The 17,981-nt window shown below is 33.9% G+C and overlaps 1 protein-coding gene across 4 annotated transcripts in view; it reads left to right on the forward strand.

Annotated features, from left to right (window-relative positions):
* ADGRB3 (adhesion G protein-coupled receptor B3) overlaps window positions 1-17,981 on the forward strand; it is a 1,107,867-nt gene that overhangs the window by 383,791 nt on the left and 706,095 nt on the right. For 2 of the 4 annotated variants that reach the window (XM_089681322.1, XM_089681321.1), the window contains exon 3: window positions 1,550-1,660. The exons of the other annotated variants lie outside the window; for them this stretch is intronic. In XM_089681322.1, coding sequence (XP_089537448.1) covers window positions 1,550-1,660 — 111 coding nt within the window. The remainder of the gene's footprint in view (window positions 1-1,549; window positions 1,661-17,981) is intronic. 4 annotated transcript variants of the gene reach the window in all.

A 17,981-nucleotide genomic window follows, 5' to 3' on the forward strand; every position in this document is an offset into this window, starting at 1 on the left:
CTAAAATCATCAGTAAAAGCAATGTTCATTGCTTTAGGGTCACCTAGGACCCCTTGATCAGGCAGTCAGTTACTGTGTACCCAATGAAAGGGGTCCTACAGAGCTCTAGAAATTTTAACTTCTACTGATAACTTTACAATAAAGTAAGATTTAAGAATATTTTGTAGTGATGGTGATATGCAACCTATAATACCTGCAAACTCAACATTATATTTTATTGGCTTGTTCAGTCTGATTAGGTTTGAGTACCAAACATCTGACACTGTGAGTTCTGGCCATCTGTGAGCATGGTTAAATCTGTTAAAGAGCTCCTTACTAGGGCTCTAAAGGTCTAATCTCATGGTGTGTGAGCACCATGAACAAACATTAATTAAGATATTATATGTAAAGTCAGATTAAAACAATTCCACTGAATGACCAGTAAGATGCTACACTAAAGTGTCCCATTTTGTTTAACATACATACATTTCTATTTACTTAAGTAAGCCTTGTTTACGTAGCATTTGAGAACATGAATTAGGCCAGTCACAAGCTGTTATTTTCAGTGAAGATAACAAATGCATTTTTTTCTAAATTGAAACAGTTAATTATATTTTGTTCTAGTGTAGTATTAACATCAACAAACTGACAATTAACACCATGGTGATAATTTCCCAAGATAATTATTTATAAATGCATTGATATGCAATGTTGTTTGTCATTCAACATGACACAAAAGCTGTTTTTATAAATTATATTCTTTTTGTAAACTCTAGCTCTGCTTTTGCAGCATGTACTCTCTTATGATTTTGCTTAAACCTTTCCAGTTTTTCCTTTTTTACTTTGCAACCCTATTGCTTTTTTTCCTTATAATGTTAAACAAAACTCCCCAATGTTATGAACATAATGTTTAAATTGTATAGCTTGATTATATATACATTTTTTTTTTAAGTATTTGAAACAAAAGCATTATAATTTTTCTCCTACATTTCAAAAGAGCAGGAGGTTGTTTAATACTACCACTACAGAATTTCAATGACATGGCAGTCTGAAAAGAATTTTCTACTGTAAGCTGTTTTTGTATTTAATCACAAGTTAGTGGTTACCTGTTACTTGATACAGGATTATTAAATAGTAAGAGTCATATTTTTTTCTTTTGCATTTTTTTAAGCTGTGATGGCCACGCTCATGTCTCCATATTATTCAAGCCCATGTCATTTGTCCCTTGATTAATTATCACTTAATAATCACTACCTAATATCTCTGCATATTATACATATGCTGATAATGATTGAGATGTTTGACATAAGTTGCTATGTACATCAATTTTATGTTATAGTTATTTTAATTGAAACTTGCATTTGATATTGACCTTGATAACCTAATATGTGTAGAATTATTATGAATAGTATAGCTACTTTAATGTTATTTGATTTTTATATTGTGCAAACTGTATCGCACCTATGGAAGTATGTTTAGGTACATATTGCATGAAGACATGAGTGCTGTTACTCTTTTTTTTGAGAAATGTCTACACACAAGCTCTCATAAACCTTTATTCTGTCTTTAGAATTTGGAATGATTGGAGATCATACAATTAAAAGTCAGCGACCAAGATCTGTTCATGAGAAAAGGGTCACCCAGGAACAAGCTGATGCTGCTAAATTTATGGCACAAACTGGTAATACGTTAGTTACATTTTTATACTTACTGTTATCAATTTTAGCAAAACCACTGCATGCTTCCATAATCCTTTGCATATTTGTCAGTTTTTTTCTAAGCTGATACTTTTTTTACCCATTTATTTTTTTTTTCACCAGTTACAGTTCCATAAATAAAGTAGCTGCAAAGTAAACAGATCACTTTCATCTCAAATGTGGCTAACTAACCCATTGTCTTTACAAATACAGATGTAATGAATTTGTTTCCAATGCAGAACAGAAATATTTGCTGCCATGGAATAATGCTATATCCAAATAAGGGCTCATGCACAGAGCTGACCTTCACAGCTGCAGCCTAATACTCAGTATTCTGATGTTAGGTTGTGCAAGTTCGTCTCAATTCACCACTATAGTGACTGCAGACTGTAATGCCTTCCTACCATGGGGCAGGACTACATGCACTTCAGCAGACTAAGGATAGACCTCCTGTGCATCTTCTATCTGCTAATGTGCACTGTTGTGTTGACAAACACTAAATTTATATGGTAGCCTGCATTCCTTGCAGAGGTGAAAGAAGCAGCTTTGTATGTATTAAACCACTGTTCCACAGTGGAGTTTAGTGGGTGTGCCTCTGAAAAAGTAACACTGACAGTGTGCATGAGTCCTCTTATGGTGAATGTAATTAATTGTTCATGCTGGTATAGAGAAGTATGGTACATCTGTAAGTGGAAAGATTCAAAATCAAGCCATGATGTCAGTAAGCTTAAAATACAAGTTGTTCCTTTGTGGAAGAGTACCTTTTAGCATTCACAATTAAATATTTAAATGCTTCTAGACTTAGCATAACTTAAAACTAATTTTTTAACAGGCAGGGAAGTTGACTTGCAAAGATATTCTTCTGAATAAATTTAGATTTATTTAAATGATCTTTTAGTTGTAAAACATTTTAAATCCTTTACATCCATGTTTGTGAATGTCACTAGCTGCTTATTCATAAAATGACAACTTGTGTTTTAGGTTTATTGATTCTTTCAATATAAATTCATTTCAAATGTGCAAAATTGCTGAAATCAATATGCTTCATTTATTTTTATCTGCACACTTAAGCTAAATCTTTTTTGTGTTAATCCCTTATCTGAGGAATTATCTAGCACTGAAAGGGTTATGGTGTGCAATGATTATGCACTAGAAAAATGCTTTCAATTAACAGATGGCAAATAGCTTGTCTTTTTCAGTAAAGTAAATTAAATATATTACAATTTAGAGAGCTGTGATGATCTACAAAAACACAGAAGGTTGCAACATTTTCAGAAAACTCATATTTATAACACAAATGATTCTTTTCCATTTTTACTATACAACATTTTGGAAAGGCTACACATATTTTGTAGCAGCTTACAAATGTAAGCTTGTTTAATTCATTTGGAGAAAGTCAGTACAGCTGTATGCCCTGTTTTCATTAAGGCACTTTTTACATAATATATTACTTGCCATAAATCGCCACTAGGGCAGATAGCCTTAATAGCCTAATTTTTGTAGCACTTTAGCTTTAAGCTGGTTATAGATGGCTCTAATTTTGGACAATTCCTGATGAGTTAGCCAAAATGTAGGCCTTGGGTGGCCCTGACAACATCACTCAGCTCAACAAAAGTCCATTTAAAAATCTAATGAGCTGAGTGGCAGTGATCAACCGAACATTGACTGCATCCTGCTATTTTATGTAGTCATTGGCCAGGTATTCGGGAAGCTTTAAGTGCCATGGTTGCCTGAATACAAAAGCCCTCAGTGGAGATTCCTTCTTCCACACTGTTTAGCATGGATGGGGTAGTCAACTGATTATCCCTAGTTCAGCTTGTAGGCTTAGCAACAGAAATCCTGCTATGTAGGGTTAGTATTACATTTACTGTAATTTGTTAAATGCAACCTTGATGTTATATGCAGATTGCAATATTCTGCTTAATTCGTACCTATACTTTCCTTGGATATGTAGATATGTGTAGCTCATTGTTGTACTTAAAAGTACTAGATCCTATTTTTAACTCCATATAAGCATTGGGCAACTATTGAAACTAATAAACATATAATTTATAATTCAGTTATCATTCTGTTTATATATTGGGATTAGTAAATAATTATTACCATAGATTGTGTTAACTTTAAACAGTCAGTCAAGTTCAGTACAAGTTTTATTGTTACCAAAACCTCATTACTGCAATGCACGACCTAGAGTACAGAATGTATATATATATATATATATATATATATATATATATATATATATTTCCAAATCACTAATAACATATTGGTTGGTTAACTAAATATAGCAAATAGGTTCACTTTGCAAGGGAATATTCTCTTAGCTTACTGAATGAGGTGAAGCTTGCTGCTGACACTTTTATTTTTATTTTCTTAGCTCATGATTGGGTATGCTTTGCAAAGTAATTTTTCACCACATTCACTAAGCTAAAGGGAAATTTCCCTTGCAAAGCAAAAATTCCCTTGCAAAGTAAACTACCTATTTGAATAGCCAATTTGCCTTTAGCAAATGAATCCCTTTATCTTTTAACTGAAATGGTCAATTTTGTAGTAGATATTTAAGCTTGAAAGCACACAGACTGTTGAGTAACCTTTTATTTCTTCTGTAAAGCAAGTAATGAATCATTTTTGAAAATTTTATAGTAGAGATGACCTTGATATCCAAAGTTCTATACATCTAAAGCAATTACATTTCCATTCTGAAAACACACACATAACAACAGTCATTTAATAGTTTTAAATAGGTATAAGGTGACATAAAACAATTTTATACTCTTTTAATACACTATATTGGTTCCTTCAGCTCTTAAACACATTTTAACTGGGAATATTAGTTGCTAAAACTACATTTATACTTTTATGCTATATTTGTTCTGACCCATTTCTAAGCCTCAGCTTGAACTCAGTCTTAGCCATATCTCAGTGACACATAACCATGTCATGTGGTTATGCCAGACTTTCTTTTTCAACTTCTCCCTTCACTATCTAAGGTTACATGGTTGGCCAGGGAAAAACTAAACAGTTTTTTAGATGTCTTAATGAGAAAACATTTTGATAGCCATTGATAGGTTACATAATGTTTTTCTAGAAGCATCATACTTGGTTTTGCACAGTAGGCTCAGTAACCATAACTATAGGTGGCAGAGTTGACAGTGCTTTTGTCTGGGCACAGCATTTTAATCTAATCTTCCAAGATTTTCTTGTACGCGTTTTTGCTTAGGGTCACAGTAATGGAATTCTGCTTCTGCTTATTTATATATCTACTATATATATAATTTTTATAATTTGGTGCAAATAGGAGGTTATGAAACATAAAGCTAATGACAAGAAAAAACATATTAAAGTTAATAATACAGAACATTTCTCTTTTAATAACAACATATCAAAATTAGATCATGCTTATCACAATTTGAGAAAAGCATGCATTGAAGCCCATTGAGATAGCTTTCATATTATTTTAATGGCAAAAACATTTCATTTACAAAATAAAAGGTTTACTATAGACCGATAAACCTACTGTTTATCTGACATTAGAAAGCTTGTTGAATGTGTGAAAATATTTGTTGATATGTTCCAATCACATAAAATGACACAGAAAATCTTTAAAAATGTGCTATGGTTATAACATTTTGTAAAAACGAACACAATAAACATAAACATCTTCATTATAATCATCAATGATCCAGATAAAATGTGAACCAGACTTCTTCACAATAAAGTCGCTGCAAAGTACAAACAAATTGGTTGCATAAAAAAATATTGATTCAACAGGAATGTAAAATTTGTGCATGTAATCAGCATTGTTCCAGAGAAAGTGCATAAAACTGCTTTTTGTGAGCATTTATAAACTATATACATTGCTGCAGATATTCTGTTGACATAAAATTGGAGTCTTCACTTTGATGAGCAGAGCAAAGCCAAGCTTCAATAGCACGCTGAAGATCCTGTTGGTAATTGGGATTAAGGTCACTGCAATGTAATGATATCAATCATATGAGGAATCTATATAGAGTCAAGACATAAAATTCAATTAGCATGCACTGTATTAATAAAACTGAGAAATGAAACTATAACTAAAGGTTAAATATTTCAAGAAAATAAAAAAGGGATAAAGGAATTTTAAAACCAAGTAATCCCTTTGTATGTTATAGAGACTTTTTTAAAGATTAGGTTTCATTTAGGTGATAGAGGATTTCCCTTTATAATGTCACATGGAATATGGAAAGTCTGCATCACTGGTATCCAACTTTTGTAATGTCATGGACCAAATTATGTTCTTGTTTAAATAAGTTAGGTGGTCTACTTTCCTAGAGCTTTTTTTTATATATAGAAAGTGCAATAATATACTTTCAGTAGTTGGGGCAGTTTTGACAAAATCTATGAATGAAAAAAAAACAATTATAAATATGCTTTATCTGTACATTTAAGATCTAGTATTGGCAAAAGACTGGGCACAATTTTCAAAATAGAGATCTTATTATGCTATATTTAAATTTTTTTAATCTGTTTTGACATTTATTTCTGTATTTTTGTTGTCACTAATGCATCAGTTCATCATCACACACCATTTGCTTGTAGTTTATTTCCCTAGCAAGCAGGCTTTACAACCAAACATATAATAGCTTTCTCTTCTAATATAATTTACAGAACACTTTATTTGTTCTGCAGCCATATCCAGTCAAAAGTGCAAAGATTCAGTAATTGTTTTGTTTATACAACTTGTCACATATATCACTTGTGCACAGGGCACTTTCCAACATTACATAAAATGTGCTTGCTTGCTCAGAAGGGAGAAGCTGTATTAAAATGCTCTTTGAAAGGCCAGCTATATAATAATAGAACAGCAAGAAGGAAATGTGGCTTTGTAAGGCATTGCAATTTCTATTTTAGTGGTTTTAAATCTGATTTGGTATTCTTTGGGTTTAAATTCATCCAATTAAATACTTAAAAATAAGATAAGCTTCTTAAATCATAAATTCTATTAAAGGGAAATATTCATGAGTTAGACAGATAATTGCAAGAGTAAAATGTAGATATGCTTGTGCATTACAAATATGTAAATGGTCAAAGTTTTAGTGTAATATACCTAAGTAATATTTTCAATAAATTGAAAGTGCAAGCCTTTTTCTTTTGCAATGTATATCCCAATGGTTAATGCAATTACTGTGAACAGTGGAGGACAACATTTACATATACAAGCATAATTATATGTACTGTTTTATCCACTGTATATGCAGACAGTTATGATTAAAAATATATATTGTTGCAGGAATCCACGGATTTCTTGTCCTTATGTCATAAAATTAGAAAAAAAAGGCAGTTTCAATTAGACCTTATCAAACACATTTTAAGCTGGATCAAAGTTAAAGACTGTGGCAAACTGCAGATAACAGTGTGTTTTTTTCCTATGGAAAGAATAGGTTTTATACCAAAACCCTGCTACTGAGCTAGCTTTTTCACCTTAAGGTGATTAGTGATGAAGGAATGTCTGCAGCAGGCTAAACTTATCTATCAAATATATACATAAATATAAAATGATCATCAACAGTCTGGCTAGTTATTATTGTTATTATTGTTATAATACAGGATTTATATACCGCCAACAGATTGAGCAGCACTTTACAATGTGAGGGCAAAAGGTACAGTTACAGTACAATTGAATACAGGAGGAATCAGAGGGCCCTGCTCATTAAAGCTTACAATCTAAAAGGGAGGGTCAAGTGATACAAAAGGTAATAACTATGGGGGATGAGCAGATGGCAAAAATGCATGTGCAGTTGTTATGTGGAGGCAGGATAGGCTTCTCTGAAGAGAAAAGCTTTCAGGGATCACCTAAAAGTGGACAGAGAATGAGATAGTCAGATAGATTAAGGTAGGGAATTCCATAGGCTGGGAGAGGCTTGGGAGAAATCCTGCAGGTGAGCATGGAGAAGGTAACAAGGGAACTAGAGAGCAGGAGCTCTTGGGAGGAACAAAGAGTTTGGTTGGTATTTTTAGAGGTTAGTGATGTAGCTGGGGGCAGAGTTGTGGATGGCTTTGTAAGTTGTTGTTAGTATTTTTTATATAATTTGTTGGATGAGTGGCAACCAATGGAGGGAATGGTAGAGAGGGGTAGCAGACACTAAACGGTCGGTAAGGTGGATGAGTCTGGCAGCAGTATTCATAATGGACTGGAGGGGGGATAGCCTATTTAAAGGTAAACCAGTGAGGAGGGAGTTGCAGCTGTCGAGGCGAGAGATAACCTGGGAGTGAATTAAGAGCTTTGTGGTGTTATTAGTTAGGAAACGGCATATTTTGGAGATGTCACGGAGGTTGAGACGGCAAGCTTTGGAAAGTTATGTTCTATATGTACACTAGGTGACTTATCCAGGCTGTTTCTGGCTAAATCCTCTTTGAGTTGATTGCGTATTTTGTAATTTTCCAGTTATTACATGGATTGGACAACATAGATTCACTAAAGGAGTATAGTATATTCACTTTGCAAAATGCATGTTCACTTTGCAAGCAATTATCACTTACCTTTGTAAATACGATGAAATTTACTTTTCAAAGCTTGAGGTGATTGTAGATGTATTAGTGCACTTGCGACAGAAACAATTCAGTACTGTCTGTGATACTTTTTTTATTTGCACTAACATATAATTTTGAGGACAAGCTTTTGGGGAGTGTCCCCTTCTTCAAGGTCCAAGCAGTACTGCTTGGACCTTGAAGAAGGGGACACTCCCCGAAAGCTTGTTCTCAAAATTGTATGTTAGTGCAAATAAAAAAAGTATCACAGACAGTACTGAATTGTTCTTTTCAAAGAATACCCAATGACATCTAAGAATTTTTTAAAGAAACAAGATTTTCACTAACATATGATTAGATGACAGAAGTCTGCACATCTTTACCTCAGTCACTAAGCTAAATGAAAATTTCCTTGCAAAGTGAAAATTCCCATCACATGCTTTGCTCTTTTAGTAAATCTGCCAATTGTTTTGCACTAAATAAACTTGTAATGAGGATATCCTCCTCCCCCTCCATTCTTATGTGATCTACAAGTGTATCAAAGTGTATCTTAAGCTGCAAAATATCTGCATATGTAACCAGTTGGGTTGGGCTGGGTCATGTTACTGAACTATTTAACCTCTTATTAATAAGTCAAAATTAGCAGCATTCTTTGACTTGAAAGTTGCCCATAGATAAAGATATAGCTGAATTATCTGACTGCAATATATTGTTTTACCTAAGAAACATTCATTGGGTAAGAACAAATGTAGGCAGGTAGACTTTTTTCATAAACATGTATGTTTAAATATGGAGAAGGAGGGTTAAGAGTAGGAGGACAGCCCCAGCTGAGGAAAAAGCTGAAGAGATCCAGTCTGTCTCTGAAGCTGCATATTACTTTTCAGGTGGCCCCACCACAGTGAAATAAAACAGATTCAGTTTCATTGTCAGGGAAATATTATTTGGCTCATCTGAGAGTGGGGGCTGCCATGAAACGATTGATCCTGCTTCTCCCACTTGTACACCTCACTTTTTCCCTTTACATACTGTTCAATATACATTTTTACAAACTTAACATAATGACAAGTTTTAAACAAAAATAAACAAGTAAACAATAAAACATTTAAGGTTATTTTGAAAACTCTGGCAACTTTAATCAAATATTATTCTGCAACTTAGCTATATATTTGTATATTTCAAATATTAGGCTCTGTTCTTTTAATTTAGCATGCCTTATAGAATAGGTCTAGTTTTAACTTAGACTCCACAGCTCATCCTTGCCATCTTCATTATACATTATATAAGGGCTACATGGGGAATAGAATCTTTTTGACATTAACATTGTTACCATTTGTTCACAACCAACTCATTTGAAGCCTTCTGACATTAATGTGCTGACAATTAGATGGCTGTCAAAAAAGGTTGGATCTCAGCAGCAAATATATGTTTTTATATGAAAGGCATTTATAAAGCGCTGACAATTTATGCAGCGCTTTGCATACTATACATATATATCAGTCCCTGCCCTGAAGGAGCATCTAATATAAGTGTCTTATCTCACATGCATTTACACACATACCAAGCCAATTTAGATTAAAAAAAAAAACTGTTAACCTACCAGCATATCTTTGGAGCGTCGGAGGAAACCTATGCAAACATAAGGAGAACAAGAAGACTCCAAGCAGTGTTCTGGCTGTGTGTAGTCTTAGCCTTTACAGATACAAAGAATGGCAGTCTGGTTGCTGATTCCCCTCCAAGACTGAGCAATTTTAACCATTGTTCTTTTTGTATGGGACCTGCATAGGTGCAGTATATAGAAACAGAAGAGTAATGCCACAGGTTGTAAACACTGCCTGATACAGTCTAGCACAGTGTTTTTTAACTAGGGTTCCATGGAACTCTAAGGTTCCTCCCGAGGTTGCTAGGGGTTCCTTGAGCAATGAGCAAAATCTGCCTCTCAGATAGTTTCCCGCTGACACCATTGATATTTTTAGCTATCTATAAGGGGGTAATTCTTCTCAGTTACCACAAGTGTAAGGAACATTCTTCCTACTGACCATCACACGAATGTATCATGAGCTGTAGATACAGTACTTTCTATCAGGGGTTCCCTGAGACCAAAAAGTAATTTCAAGGCTTCCTCTGTTTTGAAAAGGTTGAAAAAGGCTGGTCTAACCTGTCACATTAAGAAGCCTGCATTTATATGGGGTTGAATTCCCATCACTGGACCATACAGGAATACAATTAAAGATCCCTAAGATAAGAATACCTTTTTTATACAGAATATTTCCAGTCTATACTTGTCCTAAATGACCAAGAATATAAAGACAATGGGGGCTGATTTACTAAAAACTGGAGAGTGCAAAATATGGTGCAGCTCTGCATAGAAACCAATCAGCTTCCAGTTTTTTTTGCCAACGCTTAATTGAATAAGCTGGAATTAGAAGCTACCATGCATAGCTGCATCAGATTCTGAGTGCACTAGTGTTAGTAAATTACCCACAATGTATTAATGCACTCAATATAACTATATTTCTGTTGATAAAAAGGGTGAAACTGTATGCTCAGCAACTAATATAAAAACGCATCTTTAGCTCTGCTATGCCCAGCAACAATTAAAGAAAAAACCTCTTTGGCTCTGCTACCTTTAGGCACATGCGCTTACCACCCAAAGACCCATAAAATCTTAACAATCTGGAAATACTGAATTATTCAAACATAATCAATATTATCAAAGTTGTCAATGTACATTTCTATTTCTTTCCTGGAATCTCAATATGAACACAATAATTTTAAATGATACATTTGTATGTCTCTCCAATTGGCCACTTGTCCAACCCGTAATTCTATTCCAAAGCCTTTTCACCTTTCACCATTTAAATAGCATGTGATTTAGATTTGGAGTAGGGGCCCTACACTTCAAGCAATTAATATTGTCCTTCCATTCAGCATATCTGTCTGTAAAGGAACTAATAATACATTCCATATATTTTACTTTGAGATGCTTTATAGACCTTATTGTTGCCTTCCTCTATCAGCTCCTTTACAGAGTCTGAAGTAAATACAATCCTATATTTACATGTAACTTTTTAATGAGTAATACTGGTGTTACGATAGTGGAATTGATTTAAAAATGCATGTACTGTGTTTAAGTACAGCAATATCTGGTAACAGCATGTAACCAATGTCAACAGTATGTATTCTGTAGACCACATTTATCATTGCATCTGGATTAGAAAAAGATGTTGTCCTCCACTGACAACCAATTACAGCTCTATTTTATTAAGATTTTACCTAGCTTGATCTGGTCTTTCCATTATAGCTGGCAAAATATCGTTCATCTCGTAAAATACTTCACAAAAGAAACTGCAAAAATAGCAACAGTTATCTTTTAGTTTACTGTGTGTATTATTTCTTGGTAAATGTTCTAGTGTCAGGAACTTGACATGCCAAATCATATAAAAATATAAAAAATCCTAGTAAATATCACAGTAAACGTAATATTGGCAGACTGGTTAATAAAAATATATAGTTGAACTATTACGCTGAAAAAATATGCTGGAAAATTGAAATAATTTAAAGAGTAGAGATTTTGACGTTTTATTAGTAAACTGAATTCTGAGTGGTCGGTAGTGTATGATACTTTGCACTTTATCTTTGTTTTTGCACTATTTTACTGAATATACCTGATAGTTTTATTTGTCTTTGACAGCCAAATAGGTAAGGCTAGCAATATGTAAATAATCTATTGATTACTATCATAGCAGAAAAAGCATTTTAATCCCAGCTGGTGAGTAGTCCTTTTGGAAAGAAATTATGGAGCTTGTTCTACAGTACATGCATAAAATTCAAGCCCTGTACATACTGAATGTCACTCCATTCTCAAGTGCATGCTTTCATCACACAAAATTAATGGCACACTTATTTTATGTTGCAAACGATGACAGGAGTTTCTGAAAAGGTTGAATTGGTTTACATATTTAATAAATAATGTTACACATTTACTATGCTCTTTGTAACTTTTACATTTCTGATTTGCCAACCATGTAGTGTAGCGTCTTATTACATGCCTGTAAAAAGTAGATTCAAATCTACAAGTTCAAATTTCTTGTCAGGATTACTCTTATTTTTTAAAATATGTTATGTAATATAATTATATATTAATGCAACATAGATAGCAGATTAACTAGGTTTTTTATCTTATGATATTCATTAGCACATCCGGGTACTACTGCATAAATGAATGTGTTAGTTAAAGTAAGTTTTGCATTGAGTGGGGAATGGGGTGAATCTCAAAATCCCCGTATGTATCTCCTTTGAAGGCAATTGTCTTTATTTCCTATGTAGTCAAAGAAAATTACAAGGAATCTCTCCACTGGGGCACAGAAAGCAATATCACCACTTATTTTAAGAAGAAAAGGTTTTTGATGCTCTCTATGTGTCTCTGTTTGGGATATTTTTCATTAGTTCTGGTGTGGTCACCTTGTCCAATTACAGTGGCACAGAGGCTAATACAGGCACTCTTATTGTACAGGGGGGATGTAGGAGGTAGATGGGGGGAGAGGGGGGTAACGTAAATTTAGACTCTAATTTATAATAGCAAAGAGAAATCAAGATCAGCAGAGTACACTGAAATAAGAGACACGGACAAAGGCTGAAAAAGGGGATCCTGTGGCATCTGCTGTTAAACAAACAATTTATTTAAAGTACTGACAGATTCTCATTAAGTTTAACTATATAATATATTTTAAAATGAAAAACAATAAACAAATATCCAAATTTACCATGTGGTTTTTTTCTGTATAGTTTAATGCCACACTTTTATGTCGTTCTTTTAAGGTGAGCAAAGTATGGAACATTTTATTAGCCCACAACTGTAAATACATTTTCTTTGATAATTTTTTTAGCTCAATTACATTGCATATACTTTGTTTACTAACAGCACTGTATGTAAGCATTACCTGAAATTAAAGAAAACCTGTCAAGAATTTTATACATTTTAAGCTATAATTCCAGCCTTGAGCTGGCCATAAATGGTTGAAATTCAGCCAGTTCAGCAGGGACTGGCCAGATTCCTATCCATGTGTTACTACTGGATGGATGGGGGAATTGGTTCAGTTTTTTTAATTCAGCCCATTCGCTGAATGAAACAAATTGAGCCAAGTAAGGCCAGTGTAACAGTGGGTACCATAGGATGTCTATTTTTACAATTACTAGCTAGAAATTCCATTTATTCTTTAATCTCCACTTAAGGTACTGTTACTGGACTGGGCTAAGCCAAGTGAACAGGCCTCAAAGAAGATGGTTTTCTGGCTAATGGAAGATACTTTGTGAGGTTTTTTTTCTGAGGCAGGACTTTAAAAATTTAGGATGGCTAATATGTTCACTTTAAGAGTGTAATATATTTGTGTTGAGAAATAAAAGATTGTATCCAATTTACTGTGTAGTAAATGCCTGGGCTTTTGTTTAGCGTTGCCTTGTGCTCCTTCTATGCTCTTGCTTATCTGCATGCATTAATCAAGAGGAGTATGGCATACTAGTGTGTATAGCATTATTAATCATTTCCACTGAGACAACACCATCCTGTGCTCATGTGGAAAGATGATATAGAAAATATATGGCATTTCTTGAACATTTTCTAACATCTTGGACATCTCAATTTATCCTTCTTTATACTATGTAACAGAGCAACATCAGCTACAACAGTATTCAATTAAAAGTGCAACTGCTGGGATTTCGACTATATGATAATCCAACATACTATGGAGTATTATAATATATTATATGCATAGTAATAAAGTATTTATACTGTTATAGTTTAACACACACTTTTTAGTTTTTGTAAGAACTACTTTAGCTCTTTTTCTGCAGAGCCATTTTTGCAGGTTTTGCACACATTTAAAAAATTATTTCAGGCTTGAAGATTACACAAAACATTATATATTTTCTGAAAGCAGAAACCCTAGAAAATAAAATAATGATAGTTCCAATTTTTTATGTCACACGATATTACCAACACTTTTCATAAAATATAAAATATATAAAGGCGATATATATACTCAGCATGTCAAACCTTAAATTTGTGTGCACCCATGAAATGGAAACAAACTTCAGTACCCTATATTTCCTTTAGGATAAATTTAAAAAAAATCCTATATGTCATCAGTTTAGTGTTATGGAGGAGATCTGGTGCTAGAATTATTGCTCTCACTCCGGTATGTGTGGTGATATGTAACATGTGTATCACAATCGACGTTTTAATGCATAGGCGCTCCTGGCGCATACTTTCACATTTGTATGTGCATATATGTGGAAGTGGGGGCCTAAAAAATTTTTAGAGGGGGATTTTATGTGCTTGCTTGTAACTTTTTTTTGCTATGATTTTTGGTTATAGGTTTTCTTTATTGAGATGTGCAGGGTCTATCAGACCCTGCATTGGGCACCAGCTTCCACTTGACAGGCAGGAGTCTTCCTGTCAGTTTTGGACACAATCCTGATGGTAACATACGGACCTGGCAGCAAAAGGGTTAAAGAGTAATGCCACTTTTGTTGAGCAAAAAAACAATCCCCTCTGGGTGATCTACAGTATGTACATTGCAAAGATATTAGCAAACATTGTAGATTACTATTTCTGCTCTGAAGAAATAACTCTTTGTTAGATCATGTCTTGTTGAGAACTGATTCTGAATGGGAGCGACTAATTATTTACAAGCAGCTGATGCACTTTAAAGGTTCTGATGAGAAAAGTTGCAGTGTCAGCATCCCTTTAGAAGTGATTATCCCTGAGTGAGTATCTCACCAAAAATTACATTTTTGTTGCAGAGGATGCCCAAAACCTGACTTTGTATCTTGATGCAGACTTCTTCACAAAAGCATGAAATAGGGGAGATTAAAGAAATAAAGAGATTAAGATTAAATTACAATATTGTATCTGTATCAATTGCATATGCAATTTGATGTTTTTTTTCTATTAGCTATATTTTTTCAACAAAAGTGAAGTTATCCTTTTAAGTGTTTTTAAATCCCAAATATATTTTTTTAGTATGTTTGGCATCATGTCTTATTGTATACAGTTTTTTCAAGTCAATCATATTTTGTATTTTGGTTGCAAAGCTTCTTACCTGAAAAACTTGACAGCATCAATTATTCCTAGTGCATCCTGAAAATGCTTAACCAATTAGCAGCAGCATTGTCAACTTGTCATGTGTTCTCCTTCAGTTGGCAATTTGGCTGCCCATCTGACCCATTTTAGAATAATTCACTGTGTAAAACCACCTGAATGTGTTACCATATGTTGCAATTTGAATTTTGATCCATATACTAACTATGGGCACACTTATATTATCACTGTGTTAGTCTGTGTGCTAAATTGTTGTCTTGGAAAGTAGTAAAATATTTCTAGAAGCAATAACCATTACTTACATTGTCTGGATCCAGTTTACAGCCCCCTTCACCTTGAACTTAGGCTAAACTAGTGTTGCAATGCAGGTACACTTGAATGTATTACTGGGTTCAAGGCAGCTTACACATAATCAGGGCTCAAATCTTCTCCTCTAAAAATGTAGCTACTAATATACTGAAATGAGCACAGGGGATTAGGTGCAAATACCTTTACATATATTACTATGTACAATTATTTACGCTGTGGTAAAATTTCCGATTTTTTTCAAATTTGTGGATGAGACATTTTTGTCATTACTGAACTCATGACTAGGTTTATGACTCATAATTTCTTAGCCACTACTGTTTCACTCTTCAGTTACTGATCATCTCTATTCTTACAAGCCTGTGGTTATTGACCTGAAATTTAAATGTTAGTTTCTGATCTTCTAGTTACTAAATTAAATACATTTCGTATAGTATAAGCTAGTGGCGGCCAATTATACAGCATACTTTATCTTTTAGTTTATTTAGCTATAATTGCATTCTCGTGTAACTGCACTTACTCTTATCTACATTAATTCATAATTTAACATTTTCATGGTACATTTGTATTTATTCAAACAATATATATAACATTTAAAATTACTGTACAGTATATATTTGTAATATCTTCATTTAACTCTAATAATTTTTTATGTCAGCCTTGTATGCATTTAAATGGCTATAGAGGTACTTATTTTTCATTCTAAGTACTTAGAACAGATACACTAAAGCTATTAATTTTTATTATTTAAAAAAACTCTCCTTTATGCCCCCTCTGATTTTATTTCATTTTTTGTTACTTGGGGCCTGACTTTTCTATCTTCTTGGCTAGGTTCTGCCCAATTGTCATATTTCTGTCCAGTCAGAAAACATCTGTAGTCATTGCCAAACATTTTTTTGAACTTGGTGCAGGCAGGTGGGCAGTTCTTAGTCAGTCAGCTTGTCAAAAGATTAAACCAAATCAGATTGGCTCACAAAAAATGTTTTCTGGGTAACAAACAGGGGCGCACTGACCATTTGGAAATTCAAGCACTGCCCGAGTGCCCGGGGTCAGTAAGGGGCCCCATGAGATGCCCCTGGTACCTTTTTTATTGTCTTTTTTGAGTTTGGGCAAGGACACAAGGGCTCCATGAGTTGTCAGTCCGACCCAGGTAACAAAGGTAATAGTGAACACCCTGTGGTACCTGCTGTTAGGCAGACGTTTTACCTAAAAAGTTTAAAATAGCTGACAAACTCACTTTTGGGTTAATTTAGGAAACATCCAGTGACACAGGCAAAAGATATCCACATTTTGGATGATGAATCTTAAACAGGGACAGGACTTTCTAAGATTAATGAATTAAAAAAGCTTTAAAAGCAGTTCTTTTTTAATAAAATCTATTCAAGTATGTATTTCTTAACTTAAAAAAGTATCTTATATTGTGCTCCGCCTCCTCCATATCTTCAAAAACTTTTTTGCTGCTGCAGTCTGACTTTCTCTTAGAAAGGTGACGGCATTTGTTCTCTATGGTCCCGCTATGTAGGACCATAGCCAACTTCTCTAGGACTAGGCACTATGGACTTTGGGAATTTGTAATGTTCATGGAACAATGCAGCTGATTGCAACTAATGCGCACCGATCATTCCAAACGAATGGAAGTGAGAGGGGAAAGATAAGGTTTAGGAACTCACAGAGGACAGTACAAGAAGGCAATAAAAACAAGTTCATGAAAAATAGATTACAGTAGTGTATGTGTATAGATTATGTTTGGAGAATACGGGTATCTTTTAGCATTACTTTAAGTAATCAAAATCTTGATGTTTGTGAGTATTTAGTGCTGAATACTGGGGCTGCTTAGTTGTCTTCCTTACAGAAAACAATATAAGAGGAATAGAGGTCAGAACAAGTATACATCTGCAATGTCAATGACTGTACTATTTCTTAAGGTTATATCTAGGTAGAGATGCTATGTAAAAAGCTTTAGCAACAACCTGAACACACGGTTACTAGTAGACTTAAATTTATTTACAGTACTTGTTATATTATCCGTTGTGGAATAGTTTTCAAATGATTGAAATTGTCTTGCATTTCCTATGACTCACCATGAGTCCAGTTTTAGTTAGTCAGCATTGTGATGGATATAGAAAAAAAAATAAATCACCATTCACTTAACCAGTCGGATGCAAGGGGTTAAATTATATAATCTTTTGCATGTGAAAAGAGTTATTTCATATGACATTAAATTCTGATTGGGAAGTACAGTTACAGATAAAGTGTTAATCTAAACCACTTTTTTTAGATTTTAACTAATTAATTCATTTTTCAGGTGACTGTATGGGTGTGTATGTTAGAGTGAAATGTCTCTTGCTACAGTTGCTCTATAGTTATATTTGTACATGACCTACACAGCAGGA

The sequence above is a fragment of the Staurois parvus genome, unplaced genomic scaffold (genome assembly GCF_062004578.1).
Source record: "Staurois parvus isolate SC_StPar_1 unplaced genomic scaffold, SC_StPar_1.0 ptg000264l, whole genome shotgun sequence".
In the NCBI taxonomy this organism is placed as follows: Eukaryota; Metazoa; Chordata; class Amphibia; order Anura; family Ranidae; genus Staurois; species Staurois parvus.